This window comes from Triplophysa dalaica, chromosome 16 (genome assembly GCF_015846415.1).
Source record: "Triplophysa dalaica isolate WHDGS20190420 chromosome 16, ASM1584641v1, whole genome shotgun sequence".
Taxonomy (NCBI): domain Eukaryota; kingdom Metazoa; phylum Chordata; class Actinopteri; order Cypriniformes; family Nemacheilidae; genus Triplophysa; species Triplophysa dalaica.
Window position 1 is genome coordinate 19,351,566 of NC_079557.1, and position 23,214 is coordinate 19,374,779.

General features: G+C 38.3%; 1 protein-coding gene across 1 annotated transcript in view; it reads left to right on the top strand.

The window, feature by feature from the left end:
• Positions 1 to 23,214, top strand: part of aff2 (AF4/FMR2 family, member 2) — a 170,351-nt gene that overhangs the window by 132,634 nt on the left and 14,503 nt on the right. The window contains exons 10-15 of the mRNA XM_056769720.1: positions 13,927 to 14,089; positions 16,471 to 17,517; positions 18,118 to 18,233; positions 21,522 to 21,777; positions 22,196 to 22,332; positions 22,454 to 22,517. Of these exons, the coding sequence (XP_056625698.1) occupies positions 13,927 to 14,089; positions 16,471 to 17,517; positions 18,118 to 18,233; positions 21,522 to 21,777; positions 22,196 to 22,332; positions 22,454 to 22,517 (1,783 nt within the window). The remainder of the gene's footprint in view (positions 1 to 13,926; positions 14,090 to 16,470; positions 17,518 to 18,117; positions 18,234 to 21,521; positions 21,778 to 22,195; positions 22,333 to 22,453; positions 22,518 to 23,214) is intronic.

A 23,214-nucleotide genomic window follows, 5' to 3' on the forward strand; every position in this document is an offset into this window, starting at 1 on the left:
TTTTGTTCCTTTAGATGTAAATGTCATAGCTCTCACACACACACAAGGCTTAAGATTCGCGTCTATCCCGGTCTGTTGTTATAATGTATCTCTCAGTCACTCTGTGTTTACCTCTGTGATGCCAGAGCCTAATAATTCACCTCAATCTTTGTAGGCCTGTCAGACACTCTTAAAGCTCCCCGCTGTAACATAAATCTCTCTGTTTTGCTCCCTCTATGTACCCCATAAGCACGTTGAGTGATATCTCAATTGGACTGCTCTAGTAAGGAGGTGGCGTTTAAGTGGCGAACTTGTGCGGATAAGGAATGAGCGGGCGTCAAGTGAGGATTTGTCCGCGGGAATAGGTTGTGCAGGGATGGATGGGAAAATGGATAGAAATGTAACGATAGAGAGAAGAAAATTCTTCAAAACAAAAGAAGATATTTTAAAGAATGTTGGTAACCAAGCTTCATCGGACCCTATTTCATTGTATGGACACAAAACCACATTTGATTTGTTTTTTTTGTGTGTTTTTTTGAGTGTATTGCATATGCTGCTTCAGTATGAAAACAACATGATATTTCTTTGCTTTGTTATTTAATGTTTGAGAAGTTTTATTACAGCGGGGCTTTTTGTCACTTTGCATGTTCTTTGAAGCAAGTGTGAGTAGGATGTTTGGCAAAAGCTGATTTATGTCTTTACTGATGGGAAAAAATGAACGTGACTCAGAGGCCTTAAGAACTATGAAGCGTCTCTTTCCACTCGCTGTTTCTCCTCACACCCACATCAAAAGAGCACCTGTCTATGAGCCAGAAATATATGACAGTTAGTGCCAAACAACAGGTAAATGGATTAAGAAAGTATCGCTGGATAAAACGTGGGATCAGTTGGATCGAGTCTAGTAGCGAACTGTTTAGCCAAATTGTCTACAGGTTACGGTCAGTGAAATGGTGCTCCCACAGACCTAAATGCTCTTATTTGTTTCAAAATGTATCAGAACGTGATATTTGGAAAAGAGAGAAGTGATAGATACAGGAGAAACAATCAAACATCATAAGCTGTCAGTGTGGAAAGATTATGTGAGAAAGATTTGTGTTTGGATCTTCAAAAGCTTGGATTTTTGTCAAAGCAGAGTTGATTTTGGAAAACAAACACCCTATTTATCAGTATGAAGAGGTGAAGTCAGAACACCCACCGTTCAATTTCATATCTCGCTGTACATCTATCAGACACGTGAGACTCTGGTTCGTGATAGACCTGCTATTCATCATCCTGGTTTACATTGAATGTGTCTCTGAGGCATTCACCAGCAACTGCTGGAGATTCCACAATAACATTAATCTGCATTACACGACTAAAACGGCTTTTATAATGTAAACCTTGCAGATTTCATTACATATCAGACATACAGTGACGTAACATTGTTTGAAGGCCATTGAATTAGATATCATCCAAGTGGTATTTTAAAGAAAGAGTGAAAGCTACAAAAATAACTATAAAATTCTTCATCTTTTATTTGCAAATGTACATCTTACTAATACATTTAATACACGTAGATGTGTTCTGTCATAGCTACAGTGGTGTTGACACAGTTTTTTCAGCCAACAGACAGGCGCTGCTTTTAAAGTGAGTGCTGGGCAATTTATTTCAGTGACCCACATTCGCCTCATAACTCTCTCTATCCTGTTATTGGGATGTGTTCAGATTCACACAGGACTCCATTACAGCCTGTTAACATTCGCTCCTCTCTCAGAGCTGACAGGAGATCAAGCAACATGACTTTGAATTATGTACAGTTGTTTGATTCCATTTTATTATCTTACATCCATCAATCAATGTTATAATTTTATTTCTATTCATTAATATTGTCGCAATTTAATTTTTATAAGATTTAAGAGTTGGTTTTCTTTAAAAGTTATTAAATTCAAAGTGAAAAAAATTAACCTACACCGCTAAAAATTGTATGGCAGTAATTTTTTAAAGCTTTTTATATTCGTAGGTTGAGTTTTTTACAGTGCATCAGAGGTGTGCCAGGGTGCAACACAGCACAACAGATTAAATAGGAAGCTGGTCCACAAGCAATATATTTAAAAACCAAGTTAAAGAGAAATTCCCCAAGTGTACTTTGACAAAACGTTGCACTGTGTAAATTTCCCAAAGTGCACCACTAGTCAGCAAACATCCTGAAGTATTCCACATATGGCTTCACTGAACTACCGTCTTTGTTATAAAGGACGTCCCATCTGAAATATACCAGACTGGATGTACAGATGCCCGTTCACAGCAAGTCCTCTGTCTGCTCATGCAGTCTATAATAAGTCTCAGTTACTAGAAAGTCTTCATCAAATGAGGCCTTATAGCATCTGTGTTATTTTATAAGATATCATATCGCTTATCATATTAATTTACTTTCCTTTGAATGTCAAGTTGGTTTTTAATAGAATTTCAACCACCAACTGTTATTTTAACAAGAAAGTTGTCAGACCAATCCCTAAATCCATGATGAAGGTGCCATGGAGTCAGAAATTAACTTTTATGATTTTTATTTATAAAATGTCGCAGTGTTAAAGGGGTCATGTGGCCCGAATATGTGTTCTTTGGTGTCTTTGGTGTGTTATAAGTTGCCCATGCATGTATTAGTCACGTAAAATTGCAAAAAAGTGTCGGGACAAAATATTCATTCTATCTAAAAGCGAATCTTCACCCAGACATGCCTGAAACACCTCGTGTAACCACATCCCCACAAATCTACGTCAGTTCGTGGTCTGATTTGACTAAGACCGCCAAAATGTATCCCCAAGTAAGGTGGGCGTACCTGTCAGCACGTTAAGAGACGTTACATTTCTATCACACGCTTGCAGTATTCGACCAATCACTACGCACTGGTTAACTGGCCAATCATAGAACACCTCGCTTTTCAAAGCGATGAGCTTTGTAAAAAATCTGCGCGTTTCAGAGAGGCGGAGCAAAGAGGAGATACAAACATGCACGGTATGTGGAAAATACAGCATTTAGGAACATTAAATAGTGTATACACATTACATTACATCGAGAAAACAAACGATTATATTAATTTTCGCCGTGTTATATGACCACTTTAAGAGATACTTAACAGACATTGTATTTTCATTTTTTTTTTTCATGTATAGTTTGCAATGTAATTAACAACAGAAATAAAGAACAAATGATCGGATGAAATCATTAAGCATCATTATATGCAAGTTTATTTTATTTTGTTAATTGGTCTTCTCACACAGTTGTGAAATGAGACCAATGAACAGGGATTTATCCGTCACCCACTTTTTTTCTGGCAGCAGTCTGTATGTCACTATTTGCATATCGCGTGGGCGACAGCTCATAAGTTAACGCCCGGCACTCGCCTGTGTTTATGCTACTCCATCTGTCTTTGACAAATAACTTCATGTGCCAGCGGCTGAGCTCAAGCACACAGGGTTTTGTAAATACTTAATAGTGACGAGCTTGTCAATATCCAGCGGGTTTGACTGGGATTGCCTAAGATGCCCCTCTGGGTACTCATTTCTCCCATAATCCCTTTCTCTGCTCTTCAGCTGTCAATCAAACAGTGCGCCGAAGAAGCGCGAGGATGCACAGGAAAACTTTGATAACGCAGGAGAAACACAGTGGAAAATCTGGAGCTGACAACAACAAAGAGCGTAAAGCAAGACAGTAGTGGTTGTGTGTGCTCAAATAAACAGTTTTATGCATTGACTTCAGTTATTTTTAATATGTTGGGCATACCTTCAGTACCATGTTTGAATACATCACATTCTTTGAAGCACTTTGGAGTGTCATGTAATTTACAAATTCTATGGTATATGAATTTATGAACCAGGCTTATTATCAAGCGTTCATAAGCAATAAAATAATCTGGCATTATTAGCACAGCAGGCTAGCGGCTAACTCTGCCTGGACAGTGTCCAGATACCGACGGGGAACAGGTAGTGTTAAGCATTGAATAGATGCTCCTACACAAAGGCTTTGTGGGATGATAATTGAGCTTCATTAGCGATTAGCAGCAGCGGCGTGCTGCCGCTCAGGTGTCCGGGTCAGGTTAGCGCAGGTTAGCGTTAATGCGCAGTGGCACTCTAATAACTGCCGCATTACAGCCTTGTCGGAGCACTGCGCAGACGTTAGCGTGTGTTTCTCCCCGTGGGTGGTCAGAGACAGAGGGTTGCAGGGTTGTTTTCGTATCTGTGGGATGGCATACGTGTGAGGCGGTCGACGTCGCACACACACACAATCAATTTAATTGGAGCCGAGACCATTATCCAGCTTGAATACATTAGCACTTCCACGTGTAGACTCAGGGCAATATCCTGCCCTGCTCGTGTCTGTGCTGTGTGGTTGTTTTGATAAAGCTGAGATGTAGAATGTGTTGACCCCAGTGTGATGTCGCCTGTTGTTCCTTTTTAGATGAATGCAAATGGCTCCATAAAAAAGAATGAGAGATGTGTACATGACTGACATCCAGACGCAACAGGTGTCAAAAAAGGTTGAAAATCAGTTACTGTGTTTGAAATGGAGCTTTGGTAATAATGTTCTTTACACTATATTTAACGGATTCGATATTTCAATATTAATATAAAATATTTTCATTAATACACTTAAACTGACATGCATGAGATTCAGTGTCAGTCCAATTACATTTTTGTGACGCACTGACATGTTTTGTGATTTATATACTATGATATTGTATTGTGAGGTATACTCTGAACTGAGCTGAACAACATTTGGACCTCATCATTCTTAAAGTGATAGTTCACCCAAAATGTTTAATTCTGTCATTATTTACGTTCCCTCTTGTCATTTCAAACCTTTATGACTTTCTTTCTTCCGCAGAACATAAAAGAAGATCATTTGAAGAAAGTTGATAACCGAACATCAATGGCCCCCATTCACTTCTATTGTATAATAAGTTAATGAGTGCCAGTTAACAAAATTCTTCCAAATATCTTATTTTGTGTTATGTGGAAGAAAGAAAGTCATACAGGTTTGAAATGACAAGCGGGTGCGTTAATGATGACTTAATTCTCACGGAGACTTTGTTTACGGATAGTTCACCCCAAAATGTTCACCCTTATTCCCAAAAATGAACATTTACTCAAGTTATTCCAAACTTGTATAAATGCTGTTGTTCTGCTGAACTGAAAAAAGTTGAGGAAGACAGGAAGAATGTAACCAAACAGTTCTGGGGCACTATTGAGTACTATATTTGCCAAAAATTGACTACAGAAGACAATGGTGCCCCAGAACTTTTAAGTTTACTACATTATCTCCTTTTGTGTTATGCATAAACAAGAAATTTGAGGATGAGTAAATGATAAAAATGAAAAATGTATTATTATTATTTTTATTTTTGACATTAGGATGGGCCTAATAAGCATTAGTATCATTTGGCATGTTTGTTACTGGCTTCTTCAAATTGCCAATTCCCATATCGGTTATTTCCCCGATATTGTTATTACTTGATAAGACCAAGCCGGCTGTCTATTGCTTACAAATACCATACATCAAATACCATGGAAATCAATACCAAAGTAATATAAGCGCAGCAGTTGACTTTGTTTGTCCAGGCTGTCCGCACACAAACCCAATAAAACTTGTAAGTGCACTAAACAATCACGAGCACTCAATATATTCATAGCTTGACGGGACGTCTCACTATCCGTCATCATCTACTCCACAGTGTATTATTAGTCCATCAAGCCAAAACAAAGGGCCAATGAGAGGATGACATATATTCATTGGCATGCTCACGGTAAAGCTGAAGTCATAATCATAGTTGAAATGTTTGCTAATAGGGTGCACGGCTGTCATTGTGAATTAAGGTGAATTAAATGGGCTTTTTCTGCTCAGCTCCGCATCTATGCAGTCTTTTTAACACAAAGCTAAAAGGATGACTTGGGCATCAGAGAAACAACAGCTGGAGGCTAGATTGCAAGCGTTACACACACGCACACACACTTCTCTCAGCTGGAGTTGGTGTGTGTTATGCTGGCTGGTCTTCTGTTGAGGTAATTAGACTCTCTGTATGCCTCCAGCTCGCCTCTCTTTCTCTCTCTTTCTCACCCGAAGCTTCTCCACTCCCGATTTCAACTCATTTATTGATGTGTTTTGCAGCACGGATCTCTTCTCCCCTTCACTTTACGTTTCTTCCCCCGATGTCAAAACACATTCTTCCCAGGTCTGCACCCCTCAAGTTTCATTGAATGATCTTTTTAATCCTTCTTCCCCCATGCAGAAAGTGTTTTAATGTCCAAGTGAAAGACAGATTAATGCCACCCTGTCCGGTTTTGATTCACGTGATGTTTTGTTTTGTGGACAGAAATGACTGTGTTTGGTGTGCAGACAGAACACGTGCAGGAGACCAAAGTGATTCATATATAAACAAAATTCCTCTGACACTGGTTGTGTTACAATGTTGATATCTATAAATACATTGAGAAATATGATTTAATACGTTCGGCAAACGTGCATTTCTGTTTTAATTCCAATTTTTGTACCGATCATGAATAGAAAAGGCAAGTTAATACTTTTATCACGCTACTTTCATTACAAGATGTGTAATATAGTCAAGATGTGTAAAAGTCTTCTGGCTAAAGTTTTGAAACGTTTAAACCAATTTTACTTTAATTGTAACTGTACTAAAACATTATAATTGTAATTTTTCCTTTGTTGAAAAAAGAATGGATGAAATTGGTTTAATTGCTGTAATGCTGATAGTAGATCATTAGTTTCTGTATACGGTACAATGCTAAACAGTTTTACTTGCATTAGAAGATTTAGAACATAAGCAGCGCACTTTCAGACTGCTGATGTTAGATTGAGATGCACCAATTGCTTCAAATAACCTCTCGTGCTGTTCTTTTAAAGCCGGCAGAGCAACGCCATACAGCATCTCTGCACTGTACCAGAGTTGTTTATACGACTGAATATAAAGGGCCCATGAGCAACAATGTGCAAATTGCTGCTTCATTAGATTTCCAGCAGTTCTTAGAATGAGTGTGTCAGCATTTGAGGCTCCGCTGGTCCCAGCTGGGCAGTGTGCATGTGCGCGTGTGTGTGTGTTGATAGTTTGTGGGTGGCTCAGCATTTGTGTCCTGCTGAAATACTGCAGGGTAAGAGGGCACTCTGGAGTTTGGAGAGAAATCACACCTGATCACACTTAAGCAAAATCCAACATCCACTACAAAGATTGAAGACAACAACTTATTCAAGAAGTTGGGTAGACGTAGCATACTCTTTTCATTGTAAAGATATAATGGATTGCTTTTTATGTGTTGCACTAATCATATGTTCAAAATGCAAAAAAAAATATACAGTATATACAATTCATGTGTTTTCATATGTAAAAATGTATAGTGGTATAATTATTTGATTGATTACAATACACTATATATAGCAACACTTGCATGGTGCATTATATAAACAGACACTGAGCTATAATATTGAAAAATAGTGGATAGTTAATCCAAAAAATGAAAAACCTGTCATGAATTACTCACTCTCTAGTTGTTCCAAACCTGTATAAATTTCTTTGTTTGGTTGAACACCGAGAAATATATTAGGACAAATGCTTTTAACCAAACAGTTATTGGACCCCATTGACACTATGATGACAATGATGAAAAAGTGCCCCTGAACTGTTGGCTGTCCTGCGTTCTTCAAAATATCTTCTTTTGTGTTCAACAGAACAAAATTATTTGTCCTACTATTTGAGTCAATGGGTTCCAAGAACTGTTTGGTTTTAAGCATTCCTCCAAATACCTTTGTCTGTGTTCATCAGAGCAAAGAAATTTATACAGATTTGGATCAACTTGAAATTTGATGAATTAGATTTTTTTTGGGGGGGAACTTTCCCATTAAGGCTGAATATTTCTATAATATTTCAGCCTTTTAATATGCTCTCAACATGCCTAATCTGGAGTTATAAAGTAGTACCCCACCCATCACAGAAATGTCGTTGTATCTTGTCGTTTATTCATTAAATATGTCATTTTTCTTTTTTTCCACTATGAAACTACTTCTTGTTATAAGGCTAGCCACCGTAAACAATGAAGCACAAATGCATCATCAAGGGAAACGACTTTGTTTTCAATAACAGATTTGTGTAATTAGAGGAATATTATTGCACCTTTTTCCTAATGGCTCCTTTAATCTCTCTTGGCCAGAGTTCCTGTTCTCAATAGCCGAAACCTTCACATATTAATCATAGTCAAGCAGTGCTTAATGTGCACAGCTTTATTTGCATCTTAATTCATTTATGCGTTTTTCATTCAGCTGTAATCTATTAACATCCCGCATCTCTATTCCTCCTCTATCCTTTGCTTTTCATCTCATTCACTTCCCCGCTACACACACACAGATTGAAGTTAACTCAGGTTGAGTTGAGATGTGTGTTGGGAATATCTAGAGGCAAAGCGCACTCAGAAATCCCTCCACATATTATTAAGTTGTTTACAGTGTCAACAATGGCATTTTTCCCTCAAAGGAACTATCTGAAATCAAATCAGGCTCTGGTTATGTGATGTGTATATAATTGTTTGTCATTGTGAGGAAATGACTGCACTTCACCTAATGTCCTCACAAGCGACCCAATTTAAATGTACCTTATTATTTAATTTAATTTGTTTATTTGTCATACACTGAAATGGAGTTATTTTTATGTAATTATTGATGATACATTTACTGTATTTTTGTATTAACGTTCGCTGTGGATATGAAAAAAATAAATGTGCATGTGTTTTAGAAAATGTATCAAAGTGTGTGTAATCCCAAAACTTTTTTTATTTCTAATATCAAAACGGTCATAGGTTCATCCTGTTTTCTGGTTATACTGTATATCTTTGTAAAACCACTATTAACTTTGACATTTAACTTTCCTTTGACTTAACCTCGCTTGCTTTGAGTCATCTTATTTGGCTTTGTGGCATGGGAAACAGCCGTCAGAGACCGTGGAATTTGTTCTTTTCGCCCTCTCAGAATACGAGCCAAGCGCGGGCCTGGGATTGTGTACCACCCATCGCAATGGCCGTGGTCCTGCGCTTTTTGGAAAAACATAACTCCAAACAAGCAGAGCATAATTATGTGAGAAATATCTCCATCTGGAGCCTTGGGGGCTTTTCTGCAAGACTTTGACATTTAAAGAAAGCCGCATGTGGAGGGTTTCTAAATCATCGGAATAAAACATTCAGTTGGTTGCATGGTCGTTGCATTGTGGTTTTTAGGGATTTCATGGATGGATACTAGGTGGTTTATTATTGCGAAATTTGTTTTCCCCTAATTCTCCACAATATTCTGGTCCCTTTCACAATGTAGGTTAATGAGATTTGTGATCGATTAAAAAAAATCACTCTTACTGAACATGTACAATTTGATATATCATTGCATTGTCTTATGATGCAGTAGAATGCTTTCATTAAAAGCCATTTCCAACTTGAAGACAATGTGGAAATGTCATCACTTTAGACCTTCAGAAATTGAGTTCTTCTTAAAACCCAAGTTGATCTGTCAGAGCACCCTGCCTTTAACATAAATGGTTCACTCATTTTTTCATGTTGTGTTATTCTGTATGAGTTTTTCTTCCTTCACTCTTAAAACTAAAAGTGGTTCAAATGTTCTGCACAGCGATGCCATAGAAGAACCATTTTTGGTTACACAAGAACCATTCAGCCAAAGGTTTCTTGAAGAACCATCTCTTTCTTACTATTTTAAATTTACAATTACGCATTTGGCAGACGCTTACAAAGCGACCTACATTGCATTGTATTATACATTTGTTTCTGACTATGTGTATTCCCCTTGGATCGAACCCATGACCTTGGCGCTGCTAGCGCCATGCTCGAACCACTGAGCTTATTATCTTATTATCTAAAGGACCATTTTTCGTTGTTAAAGGTTGTTAATGGAACCTAAAGGGCCTTCTATTTCACCAAAGAACCTTTTGAAGCCCCCCTTTTTAAGAGTGTTGGAATACAAGAAGAGAAATGTTAAAGAATTCTGTCCTCCTGATGAAAGTCATCCAGAGTTTGGAACGGCACGAGGGCGAAAAAACACCCAGAATTTTCTTTTTGGGAAAACTAACCCGTTAATGAATCCACCATATGGTTTCATTGCCACAACAAAGCCAAATGTGTCCGTGGAGGGGGACAGAGTGTTGGAGTTGGCCTGTCTCCATTCCTTAAATGTCTTTAAATGAGCATGCCCAGACCGTGCTACGGTACATGGGACAGGATACAAGAGCAGCTGGACATCTTTAAATTATGCTATGGAAAAGTGTTTGACATCTGTAATTTTTTCGAATACTTTTTCAAAACCACATTTAAATGGTAGACAGCCAGTTGCCTTCAGTGAAATTCTGGTTGTGGACTTAACTTTAGAGTCAGAACGACAAAACATTTCAATCAAGTACGAGACTTAATCTGAGCCTGGGAAACCAACCATCAAACTTCTAAATACATTCAGTGTGTCCTCCGTAAGAATCTGCTGTAGATGATGTAAAGCATAGGTCTTGCGTATTGAAAGAGTGTAATAGGATATATAATGAGTTCCTCATGCGCACACACCAATGAGTGGATGAAATAAAGCTTGTAATGCTGTTATGGATTTAGGGGCAAAGAAAAGTCACAGTCATTGTTATAGAGACGCGTGGTGAGTTATTCTTCTGGGTGATTTATAAAAATAATGTATGCACTGCCTGCTGAAGATGGTTTTATGAAACGGTGTGCTGACGCTTTATAAATGAAACTATTCCAGGCCTCGTTCTTCTCATTTCCTCACTTTTTTTTTATGATCCCACTTTCTTGGATTTTCGCATAATCGGATTTGGTGCCGAAATCTTGCGTCCTGAATTTTTTAGAACATTTCAACTTATTGATGGAAATCATAAATTCAGGCTTCATTAAATTCCTTAAGGCAGCCAGTCGGCGGTATTGACAGGTTGCAGTCCAGACTGGATGTCTGAAACGGGCCTAGTTCTGTTTCTAAAGGGAATAAAATCAAACATCGGCTTCTGAGGCACGGCTCAGGTCTCTGCCTGCTCCTGCGACTGCGCGATTCATTCATCTATAATTAACCATTAAACTTCAGTGAAGACGGGCTTGAACAAAAAAGAAAGAAATGACAGTCGTGCCCTTGGATATGAGACGCGGAGCAAGACATCAAGAATAATAAGAGGAACTACAGACTCAACTCAGATAGGCTGGAAAATTATTACGAGATGCAAACAAATATGAAAGAAGTCGGTCAAGAGGTGAGACTTTCTTTTATGGGGTCTGTGCTGAGGCCGATGCTCCATCGCTCGACTCGATCCACTCGTGGCTCTTTGGGTGTGTTGTGAGTATTTGTATGAACTCGGGATTTAATGAGTCTCTTCAACCAGCTGGCTTCTCTTTGACACTGGTGTTACGCACCCCCCATTTGAAGCTCTTTCCATCTGCGGTTTGCCCATCAGACAGACCAGCAGGCTGTGACTATCTGTCACATTGATCTGAGATTATGGTATCAGTGTAAATACAGAGTGAAAATCGCCAGTCAATGGGAGAGGATCCCTGCAGCTTGCAGGATGTTAAAGAGACGCATTAGCCTTTGTTGGGGTGTGACCTCTGATAATCTCCGCCTGTCTCTTTTACTACCTGTATTAACATTTGCCTCGGTTAAAGAGGCGGCATGATATAACATTGCCTGTGTGTATATAGTCAAGAGGATTTTGAGCAGAATGAAGCATTCAATGCAATTTTGCACATAATGTCTGTGTTGCTTAAGCGCTTAACTAAAAAACTATGAAAAAAAATATCTAGATTATACAAATGTTTTACATTTACTTCTCCAGCCTAAAAAAATATGCATTATATAAACCTGTAAAGCAGCAATTATAGGACAACATTTTTTTTACTTATTATTATTTTCTCACCTTAACTAGTTTTTTGTGAGATAAAAGTTATGTTTTATCATTCTCTATTGTAGTTTTAGAGTGAAATGGTGGTGTAATTTAGCCCAGTTCTTTCAGTCCCATGAGCCGCCGTAACTCCTTCAGGGCCACACTTCTTCCTTCCTGTATTCAAGCAACGTTTTCTGCTTTATAAACGGGAAGCTTTTCCAGAAGCCCTGTTGACAAGGAGACTGTTAATTATGAATAATAATGGGAAAAACTTTGTTTACTTTTTATCCCAGTATATGCAGTTATATGCAAATCTATTGTGGGATTATTAATGAGGTGTATCACACATTTTTCACCGCTGAGAAAAGTGGCCACACTGGTAATTGTGCTGCATGGCACATTCTGTGTTACAAGGTAAACAATAGCGTCTGCGGTAAAAGGTTGTCTGTGTAAAAATGACTCTTCTTTCTCTCATAGGTTACATGATATTCCACAGCTGTTAATCAAAGGTCAACATTATTAAAAGAAAAAAGATGGAGACAAAATGACCTTCTGTTTTTTTCTTTCAGCCTGTATGTGTGTATCACAACAATCAGTGTTATTTGCATAGACAAAGGTTACAGAGATTAGTTATTTGACAGAATAGCATAAACATTCTTCAATGGGTATTTAAGAACTGAATGTTTCTTGATATTTTGATGTTCTTTTTAGTGTGGGTATAAACGGTCTCATTTGCAGTTAAGTGACCCTAAACTTGAGTACAGTTAATGCCGATGTCCTTCCAAAACCATGCAAAATCTCCAAATTCGCCGTTTTCCAGGAAATGGAAACACTGTGATGTCAAAGTTGACAAGCACTTTTTAACACTTTTTATTGGTTAGATATTTGTAAAAAAACAATTACAAACAAAAAGTGTGACTAATAATAATGATTTATCGCAAAAAACGAAATCTGGAGGACAGGCTCGCTTTTCAGTATAGTTCATCATGATGTGTCTTGTAACTTTTCAGATACTATTTTGGGCTGCTGTGTCACATTTTGGATGTCTGCTCATTTGCTAATTTTTCAATGTATGACATTGCATTAGGGAGCACTTGTCAATTCTAAATATCTTTATATTTGACATTTGATTTATTTTTCATCTCTTTCCTGGTTTTTGTTGTCCGTGTCTTGATGCCGGAGCTGTAGAGCAAGAGCGTGTTAGCCTGTCGTAACATAATCTCTAATGAAGTGTCAACATAAAGCAGTCTGCTCTGACCTTTGCAAAGGAATTTAATTTGGCTCCTTTTGGCATGTTTGACTCCATGTAGAACAGCCTTGGATGGCCATGTCTGGAGAAGCGCTAAGAGAAGTGTTTATTGGATTAGAGCTCCGTGGCCTTTCATGGGCTCATAAATAATGGCGAGCATGACTGATAACAATGAGGCAGTGAAATAGCCACGTAGGTGGAGAAGTAAACAAAGCCTCATCTTTTCCCTATTAATAGCTTTCATTTTGTCTCAGGTCTATTATAAGTGATCTATCATCACTTGCTTCAATTGTCACATTGTAGTATCTTGCATCAACTAGCATTGACACATTTATAATATGTGATATATTTATAGGCTCTATATTATAAACATCGATATTAATAGTGATGGCGAAATTAAACTTACTCAGTGTGATAAAAAGAAATAATTTGTATTTATAAATTACTGAGAATATTCACATCAGCTGTATCTCTCTGATGAAATATAATATAAACTTGACATCATGACATTTAGTTGACACATGTATTTGATGTTATTGACATCCAGCCTGCTCTCTTTTTCTCTGTTATTTTCAGTTCTTCCAATTTTTCAGTTTACAAGTTAACTGCATTGATCAGGGTTTCTTACAGCTCTGGCACATCATGTCAAAGGGTCGGCTGTTGAATGGCCAGTTTCTCTGTTTATTTAGTGATAACGTTCATCTGGATCAAACATGGTGTATGCACGAAGTACACAAATGATTTAAAATGCTGTTATATGTCAGGTTAATAATAATATCCCCTATATATTTGTCCATAGCAACCCTGAAGCCCCTGCACGGACCACCGAGCCCACCGGTCACTCTAGCGGCGCATCGGGGAGCTCCAGCGAATCAGAGAGCAGTTCAGAGTCTGACTCGGACAGTGAGAGCAGTTCCAGCGAGAGTGAATGCAACCGGGCTTCCCGTGCCGCCACGCCAGAGGTACCAAACATCTCTCTACTCTTCAGTTCATTCACGATAATACAATAATCACAATATTTTCGTAATATCAATATTTGATTTTTATGAGGATATCCCATGAAACCTGTGGATAACGTGCATTTTATTTCAAAAAGAGATTTTTTTTAACATTATACATTCATGATGTAATACAGCATGTTTTATATTATTCACAATATAATTTATAAATAACCATGTTTGTTCTAAACCACCTTTAAAGTGATAGTTCTAAATATACTTACCCTCTTGTCATTTCAAACCTGTATAGATACCAAACCAATGCAAGTGCATGGGGTCCAGTTAACAACATTTTTCAAAATATCTTCTTTTAGATATAATACATAAAAAAAAGTAGTATTACACTAGTCAGAAGATCATTAGAACTAGGAATGAGGAGGATTACAACCATTAAAATTCATTACGGTAATTGGAAATGGAATCCCATTACATAACGGTAATGAGATACGTGCTTACTGTAATAATGATGGAGATGATGTGAAGAGAAATAATCAGACAAGTTCTAAATAAGACTTCATGTTGTCACAAACAATATGAATTCCTTTTTATTTTCGTTTGAGTACGTGCTACAAATCTTTCAAATGCTCATTTTGTGCGGTTTACAGTACTGTGTCTTCTGAACCGTAGGTCCAGATTTCAATGAATACTGGCTTATGCAATCATTTCTCTTACATGATTAATGTCAAGCCTGCTAACCCGAAATTTCAAAAGAACGAAGATGAATGTGAATAAGTCTATATTCTCCTGGAGCTAAAAGCAAAGATGTACTAAGGCAGCATTCCCCCTTAGCATTTCTCAGCATGGGTTGGGGGCCGGAATTTTGAAAGGATCTCCTCAAAGGATTAATTGGCAGCTTTAAAGTTGTCCCGCAGTAGCCTGCCCGGGGCTTCCTAAGAGCATTACACAAGAGTAAACATCTCCCGGTTCTCATCATTGCCCCTTCTGTGTGTATAGCTTTGCTGCCTGCCAGGGATGGCCAATGGGAATCTGTATCTTAGTTCTGCAAGCGGTCTGGTCTGCCGAGAGATTCATTCTGTTTGAAACAGCGGTGTGCGGCCCTGATGGTGAGACGTCAGGTTCCACACGCTCAATTGTTAATTCCTCATCTCTGCTGGCACTTTCTATAAAAATTTTGGTAGTTGGCATTGGCGTAAATGTGTCTCTGACAGATGGAGAATGTAAAGTAGAGGAGGAGATTACCTTTGTTTCGAAACGTACCATCAGGTCTGATTGGAATGTGCGGCGAATAGATTTTTACCCTGTGATTTTAATAGTTGGAATGGATGTCCACTCATTTCCACGGCTTCCTTTTCGAGACGATTTTCTATCATTTAGAAACTCATTCAAGACTGCGTTTATAGTTTGGAGTGAAAGATTTACGTTTGTCTAGCGACATAATGGAACAAAACAAATGACGTGAGATAATACGCTTGATGAAAACGTATCCGCAGCAGTAAGAGTCGTGAGCAGCCATCGGGATGACACTCAGTGCATTTCCTCTGTTATTCAGGAGTTTTACGACTTCCTCTGTTAATGGCCTTTTCATCACTCCACTAGCTCATTGGCCTGTGAAAGTCATATGACTGAATCAAGCGTCTCATGAATCAACGGCAGAGACAGATGATAGCTGTGCTGATATGCATCATTAGAAATTTGGTTCTGCGTTATTTTAGACATGCTTTCATTTGCGTTGTGTTGCGCTCATTGCATATATTGCACTAAAAATGTGCTGTAACGGTTTCTACCTTTGTCACATTGGGTCTCATTCTCTATTAAGTGGGTTTAAGAGTTCTCATGCTCATCTTTTGCAGATTCTCACATAAAAAGAAGATATTTTGAAGAGTGCTAGTAACCGAACAAAGTCTGTACCCATTGACTTCGATTGGTTTTGTATCCATACAATAGAAGTGAATGGGTCCGAGATTGTTCGGTTACCAATATTCTTCAAAACATTTTATTTTGTTTTCTGCAGAAGAAAGAAAGTCATACAGGGATGAAATGACAAGAGGATGAGTTAAGAATTAAAAAATGTATTTAATTTAAAATTCAAACTTTTTGGGAAAACTATCCATAAATGTGCATATGCACATAATTAGTCTGGATTGTTCACCTAGATTCATTCATCTGAAATCTCAAACAAATTTGTGTAAAAAAGAGCAATTGAAAACACAGGGGTTGTCATAAAATCATGTTTGAAAGTGTTAAAAGGTAAAGAACATTTGGTCTACAGGTGTTTTTGAAATAAAATTGTAGACAGTATTTGCGGTAAATAAATTCAGAAGCTGTGTTCAATGGAACAATACTGTAAATATGTTAAAAACTAAGCTGTCAATTTTTTATACCAGCCTGAGCCTCCTTCAACCAACAAATGGCAACTGGATAAGTGGCTAAACAAAGTTAATCCCCACAATAAAGCACTAATAAACACCCAGTCAGATAGACATGGGCTTAACAGCTCACAGCCCGACAAAGGCCAAGCCTCAGAGAACCAGAGCTCCAACAAGAGCAAGCCCACCGCAGCACTGGCACCAGCAGACCCCAAGGAGAGAGCTTTGCTCAGCCCGATCCGAGAGAAGGCAAAACCCAAGACCGGTCAGAAGGCTCCGGATAGCAAAAGCACCAAGGTAAAATCACCAGCCACAGTGGAGCTAGCCCCTCCCAGAAAAAGCACTGGCAAGAAGCAGCCAAAAAAGGTGGAACGATCGTCCAGCAGCGAGGAGCACAATTGGCCCCGACCGGGAAATTCAAGTTCCACCCCAAAGGAGAAAGAACCTCCACCTTTAGATCCTCCCAAACCTAGAGGGAAGGGCCCTGGGGTCAAGACGGCTCCACGGAAGGAACCTCGGACCACAACATCAAACACTGCACCTACCAACATTACACCAGTTCCAGATAAGAAGAAGCACAGGGGACCCAACAAGATCATTCCCAAGTCCAAGGAGTTCATAGAAACTGAGTCTTCTTCATCTGAGTGTCACTCAGACCCTGAGGAGCTGTCCAAGGTCCAGCTTCCCTGCCCCGTTCCCAACACCCTAAACCTGAAATCCAAGGATTGCAACAGTAATATCTTGAGTGTTAGTAGCCTTACCAGTACAAGCAGCACCTCCATTCCTGACCCAGGGGCTTCGGATCTCCTGGAAGATCCCCTCTTTTCCCCCATCCCCATCATACAGAATGAACTTTTGTCACCGCTGAGAGACTTTGAGGATGTCAAGTCCCTTTGGGTTAAGATCGAACTCAGCTTCCTGTCTCGGATACCGGGGCAGGAACCACCGGAACCTCCCCCGACCAAAGCCGAGTGTCGGGAGGTCAGTGTGAAACACAGACGGCAACAGTCACCTGCCTCCATCCCTGCGGAGAAAAACCCTGGTAAATCAAAGAGGAAACACAAGGCAAGTGTCATGAATTCTACGCTTGTTGCATATAGTGTCATACTGTGACTCGTCCAATGTCACAATTAATTCACAATCAGTTCATAATTTCCATGTTACCTGTCACTTTTATACTACCATTATAGATATTTTGTGACGTAAATCAATTTTTATAGACTTTGAATTGATTACCTCCTTAAAGACCTTCCTGCAATGTCAAAACTATTTCATAATTAGTTATTAAGCTAATGATATCCAAATTAACATGCCATACACGCGTTAGGTTTCTTGCTCAAGGACACGTTGGTAATTGCTCATCCACAACCATCAGTTACCAGCTAAGATCTTTAACCACAGCTAGCTCTACTGTCATCATATGTTTATGTGTGCACGTGTCCTTTAGTAAGGCAGTAAAAATGCCCTCAAGTGTTGCAATGTGACATTACTGTAGTCTGTTTCGACCTCTTTCAAGAGTGTTTATTCACTGAATGCAGTCCTGGACTATACATAGAGATTCATTGTTGAGAGTTGAACCTTGGCATTTACAGCTTTTTAGCCAACGGTCATGTTAAATTCTAGAATGTCTTAAATAACTTGATTCTCTTCTGATTTCACCTGTAGTCTGAGCACTGTGATGTGATAAGTGGAGGCAAAAAGCTCCGGATGGACAAAGAAGCTCTCCTGCTTCCTCCCTGTATATCTCCCATACACAACTTCAAGATCTCCAGCACAAAAGAGTGAGTATTCTTTACAGACTCACACATGTCTCTGTCATTATCACACCCTGCTCAGAGCTCTCGTCTCGGGAAGGCAAAGAATTACTATTTTCAGAACAAACAACGACAGATGGTGGGTTTCATTTTTGAGGAACATGTTGGACTAGCATTAGATGTTTTGCTGGTTGCTGGAGGTTTAAGTGTTCTTTCAAGCTGATTGACACCTGCCAATTGCTCAACTCATATAAAAGGCCTACTTAAGCAGCCTAGAGACACCAGTTAACCACTTTATCCGGTTGAAACAGTTTTCAGCAGAGTGTGAGCAAGTCAGTGTTATGTATGTGACATTTTCAGTCAATACTTGAAATATAACTTCTCAGAAAATGTATTTATTACCACTTTAATGAACCATCTGCTTTTCTTAGTCCAGACATCAGAAAAATGTCAGTCTATCACAAGTTTTCTATTTTAAAAGACAGAAAATGTATGTGTTATGCATGTGACAACTTTGTAGGATTTGTGCCCTACACACCAAAAGCAATAATACCCAACAAATGGAGAAGGCATGGCTCTTCACAGAACAAAATACAGTTGTTTTAATTTCCATGCACCCATTAATGAGGAATATGGACCGTTACGGATGTGACAGTTCACTTGCCTGACTATGGAAAACTATGCTATTTTATGTAACCAACATTGACAACTGAACTATCAATATGGTGAAAACCTCTATTTAATCTTTCATCTTTTGACATTTTTATGGAATTGCCCATCTTCATTGACGCCACAGAAATCTAGCTTGTAAAACCCTGCAGTGTTTAGCTTCTCTTTAACGTGTGCTACCAGTGTCCCCTGATGTTTCCCCTCATGGCCGCACTCCACAACACTTCACGCAGAGATTTGCCAGCTTTAGTAGCTTACTCAGCGTTATGTCCTCTGAGAGAATGCTGGGATACGCAGAAGGGGCGACAGGTCACCCTTTGATTCCGGCACAAGCCGCCAGCCTGCTTTGTCCCCCTGCATTAAAGTAATTTAACACTGACACCAGCAAAACGGCTACGGCTAATTTTAGATATTCAATAAGTGTAAGGGCAGGATAGAGCCCATCAAAGACACACGCGTGACAGGGGTCACGTTTGCCCGAGCACACACTGCACTGCGACACAAGTAACGACGAGCAGATCTTGATAATACAGTACCATCACCGCTAGGCTAACGTCTATTACTGTAAGTGGTTAGCACCGCGGGCTATTTAGTGTTATCACCTGCTCAGTTTGTTTTATTTCAGCACATTTTAGACAAATTTAAAGCCTACACCCTGTGTTTACCCTTTCATTTGAATTAGAAAAGTAAAGAAGGCTTTTGATTTATTGTTATTCACGGATGGGACGAGATGTTTTACAGCGTCTATTCAGCGCAGAATAGCAATCTTAAAATATGCCGTTGTTCAGGTCATGCTGGCTTTTGTATTTAGCATTTGAGTTTAGAAATTTTAGTGCTTGTGTAAATATGCCTCATCCATACAATCGGTCTAATAAAAGGAACAAAACTATTTTCCCAGTACACAACTCTTTTTAAACTTATCCAAGATAGTAGCACATCATAGCATCAAACAAAATAAGAGAATAGTAGCTTCTTTAAAGTGTGGAAAGGGGCTTTAAGGCTTATTTGCAATAAGACTGATATAGTTTTAAAACAAATTCTAAATTGAAATAGCAAAGTCCACATAAGAGTCCAAAAATAACAATTTAGAGGAAAAATACCATTGGGATCTTTTATTTGTTTGTTTTCTTTCTTCCTGGTGTACTATAAAATACTCATACAATCCATTCACACCAAGAACGATAACTATAAAGATACTGTGATCTATATCTATAACTATGATTATAATAGTATCTACACCGACAATGAAAAATGTTATGCATGTTTAATATTGACACAATTTTTAAAACCTTTTTCTTTATAGTTATCCTCGGTGTGAACAGGATTTTACTTATTAATTAGACTTCAGTTTAGTGCTGACCCTTACAAAAGAGAAGTTTGAGTTTGCTATTGGTATACTTCTACATACTTTCAGTCTACTTTTCAAAAATATACTTTTTACAAAAACATTAGTTGTAGTAAACTAGTTGTGTACTTATTACGCCTAAACTCAAAGTATAGGCTACTGTACTTTCATGGGCACTTAAACTAAAGGTAAAAAAATGTGTCCCAGGTAGTATTGAATATAGTATTGTACACTTGTATACTAGTGTTAATACACGGTAAAAATATATTTGTTGTTGTTTTGTTGGTTCAACTTAATTATCTGGTTGCCTTAAAATTTTGAGTTTATTCAACTTAGAATCAATTTCTGAACAGTGTATCTTAAAAGCATACTTTAACTTTGCTTAGGTTTACAAGATAAACTTAATCTGAAGTATACTTATTTTCGTCAGAGAAGGTGCAACAGTAACACCATATACGCCTTCTACCACTGTACATGTATCAGCTTGATCTTTGAGAAATTATGCATCTTCACTAGCAGCTGAACTGACAACATTTATCAGCAATATATTATTGGCAAAAAATTTGTTATTGCATCATAGTAGATAAATCTCCAATATGACCTTGGAATTATTTAGGAATTGTTTTTCTTGGTGTATTTGTTGTGATAAACAGCAGTGTCGTACAGTGAACAAGATGAGCTAGTGTCTGTCTCTCTGTCAAACTGCATCTGTCACAAAAAATAAGAAGCCACATTGAGTTTGTTACTTCCTGTGGTTTGATATAAGAAAAAACACATATTTTATTCTGTTTAGAGTTACAGAGAATAACAATAATACTTTGTATAAAAACTTTTATGGTTGTTTACGCACATACGACACGATCTGAGCCAAATATCAGCGCAAGGCAGAATTCTGTCTCGCACTTGCTGCATGTTTTTCTCTAAAACTACGGAAAACAAGTCCTGAAGTTAAAATTAAACCTAAGCGTGCTTGCAAACATAGAGATGTATTGCCGAGATTGACTAAACTTATTGGTCACTATATTAAAATCCATGCAGGACTTTTGTTGTGGAGTAACATCAGTATTTTATCGAATTTAGGATTTAAGATCTTTTATTAACTTTTTGCTGAAGGATTCCACCAATGGTCTTGGCCATAGCATAGGATAAATTGTATGTTATAAATAATTCAACAATTGTTTATTTCGTTTTCAGAATATTGGCTGTACAGTCTGTCGTTCTTTGATCCGCAGAAGATTGTTTGCCCTTCATTAGAATGGCTTGAAGTGTTTCAGATAACCTGTTCTCTCTTTTATTTGAAGTACGTTAAAGAAGCAGACTCGCAAGCGGGACGAGAAGCTGTTGCCTCCGCTGCTGTCGCCGCTGTCGGATGAGCCGGTGAACCGCCAGAGAAGGAGCAGTGAATGCAGCTCCATCAGTCAGGAGGGAAGCACATCCACCCTTCCCAGCACCCTGCCCTCCACCCGCACTACAACTGCCTCCACGTGCTCATCATCCTCATCACACAAACAGCGAAAAGGAGAAAACAAATCTTTCTCCCATTCCAAGACCAGCAATGTAAGCCTTTTGTTTACACCATGACAACACGGAGACTGAACTAACCGAGAGACAAATTATATTTTATGCAGGTTTAAATTCTGTCTGACCTATTAAAAGTCAAGACCTTATTTAAAAAAGCATTGCACAGGAGTGTTGAAATAGTTTGTTCTTGCGGTGGATTCTTTATTTTCCTCGCTTGAGGCTTGCAGCATATTTTCTGTGTTTTTGCTAAACTAATTACCTTCTTGGAAAGATTTCAAAATAGCCTCCAAGACAAAATAATGGCTCCCATGTGCCGATCGCCCAAACTCAATCCAATTAAATGGCCCTAGAAATTAAAACACCCCGTAAATGCAGATAAGATTGAGAATGAATGGATCATTTTGGAATTATTCCAGTTAAAAGCCAACTATATATTGTGTTCATTCTGTTCCAGGAGGAAGACGGTCACATCAAGCAGTCCAACAGTTTTCACGGCAACGGTCAGTCAGAAACAGACCTCTGGTTGAACACTTCAGCTCTGTCCATGGAACACATGGAGCCAAGACGGCCTAAAATCACATTTAATACCACGTATGTTACCATATTGTAGTGACACAAAGACATTTCAACTGTACAGCAGCTTTCAAGTTATAGGTGTACATACAAATTTAATGTGGATTATGTAAACCATAATGACATCATGTCCTTTCAGAGTTCACAATGCAGATTACTACATGCAAGAAGCCAAGAAGCTAAAGCACAAGGCAGATGCTTTGGTAAGATTCAAGATAGGCCTATATACAGTATACTTGTGTGTGTTTTTCCCCATAAAGTATCACGTTTAATCGCATTGAGAAAAAAGTTTGTGTTTGCAATATATGTATGTATGCTGTGTATATTAATGTCGTATTTATTAACACGTACACATATATGTGTACATATTAAGGAAATATTGGCATGTATTTATTTATATTTATCAATCATTTAAATTGTATATAAGTGTTTATTAATTTCTTGTATTTTTCTTGAATATATTCATGTATGTGTACGTGTTTATAAGTACAAAATTAAAATGCATGGCACACAGGCATACTGTATATTATGTAAAAAACTAACTTTTATTCTGGGTGCGATTAATTGCGATTAATCATTTGCCAGGCCTGCTATGCATCTATATTCTTTAATGTGCTGAAACATGTGACTGTGAAAAACATGCAACCAAGAGAAATACTCTTTGCAGTTTCTCATGACTTGATCTTTCATAGCTCAGGAGTCTTCTGTTTGGGGGGAAGGTCATTCTTTTCATGAACTTTTAAAAGCAAAAATGACAAATTTCATGGAAATTCACAATGGAATATTTTAGCTAAGAACGAAATGACTGTAATGGTGACTAGTAAGGGTGTCAAATCTGAGTTCTGCGTGTGCCTTCTCTTCTGAAACTGCAGAAAAGCCACTTTGAGTTCTCACTTTTTT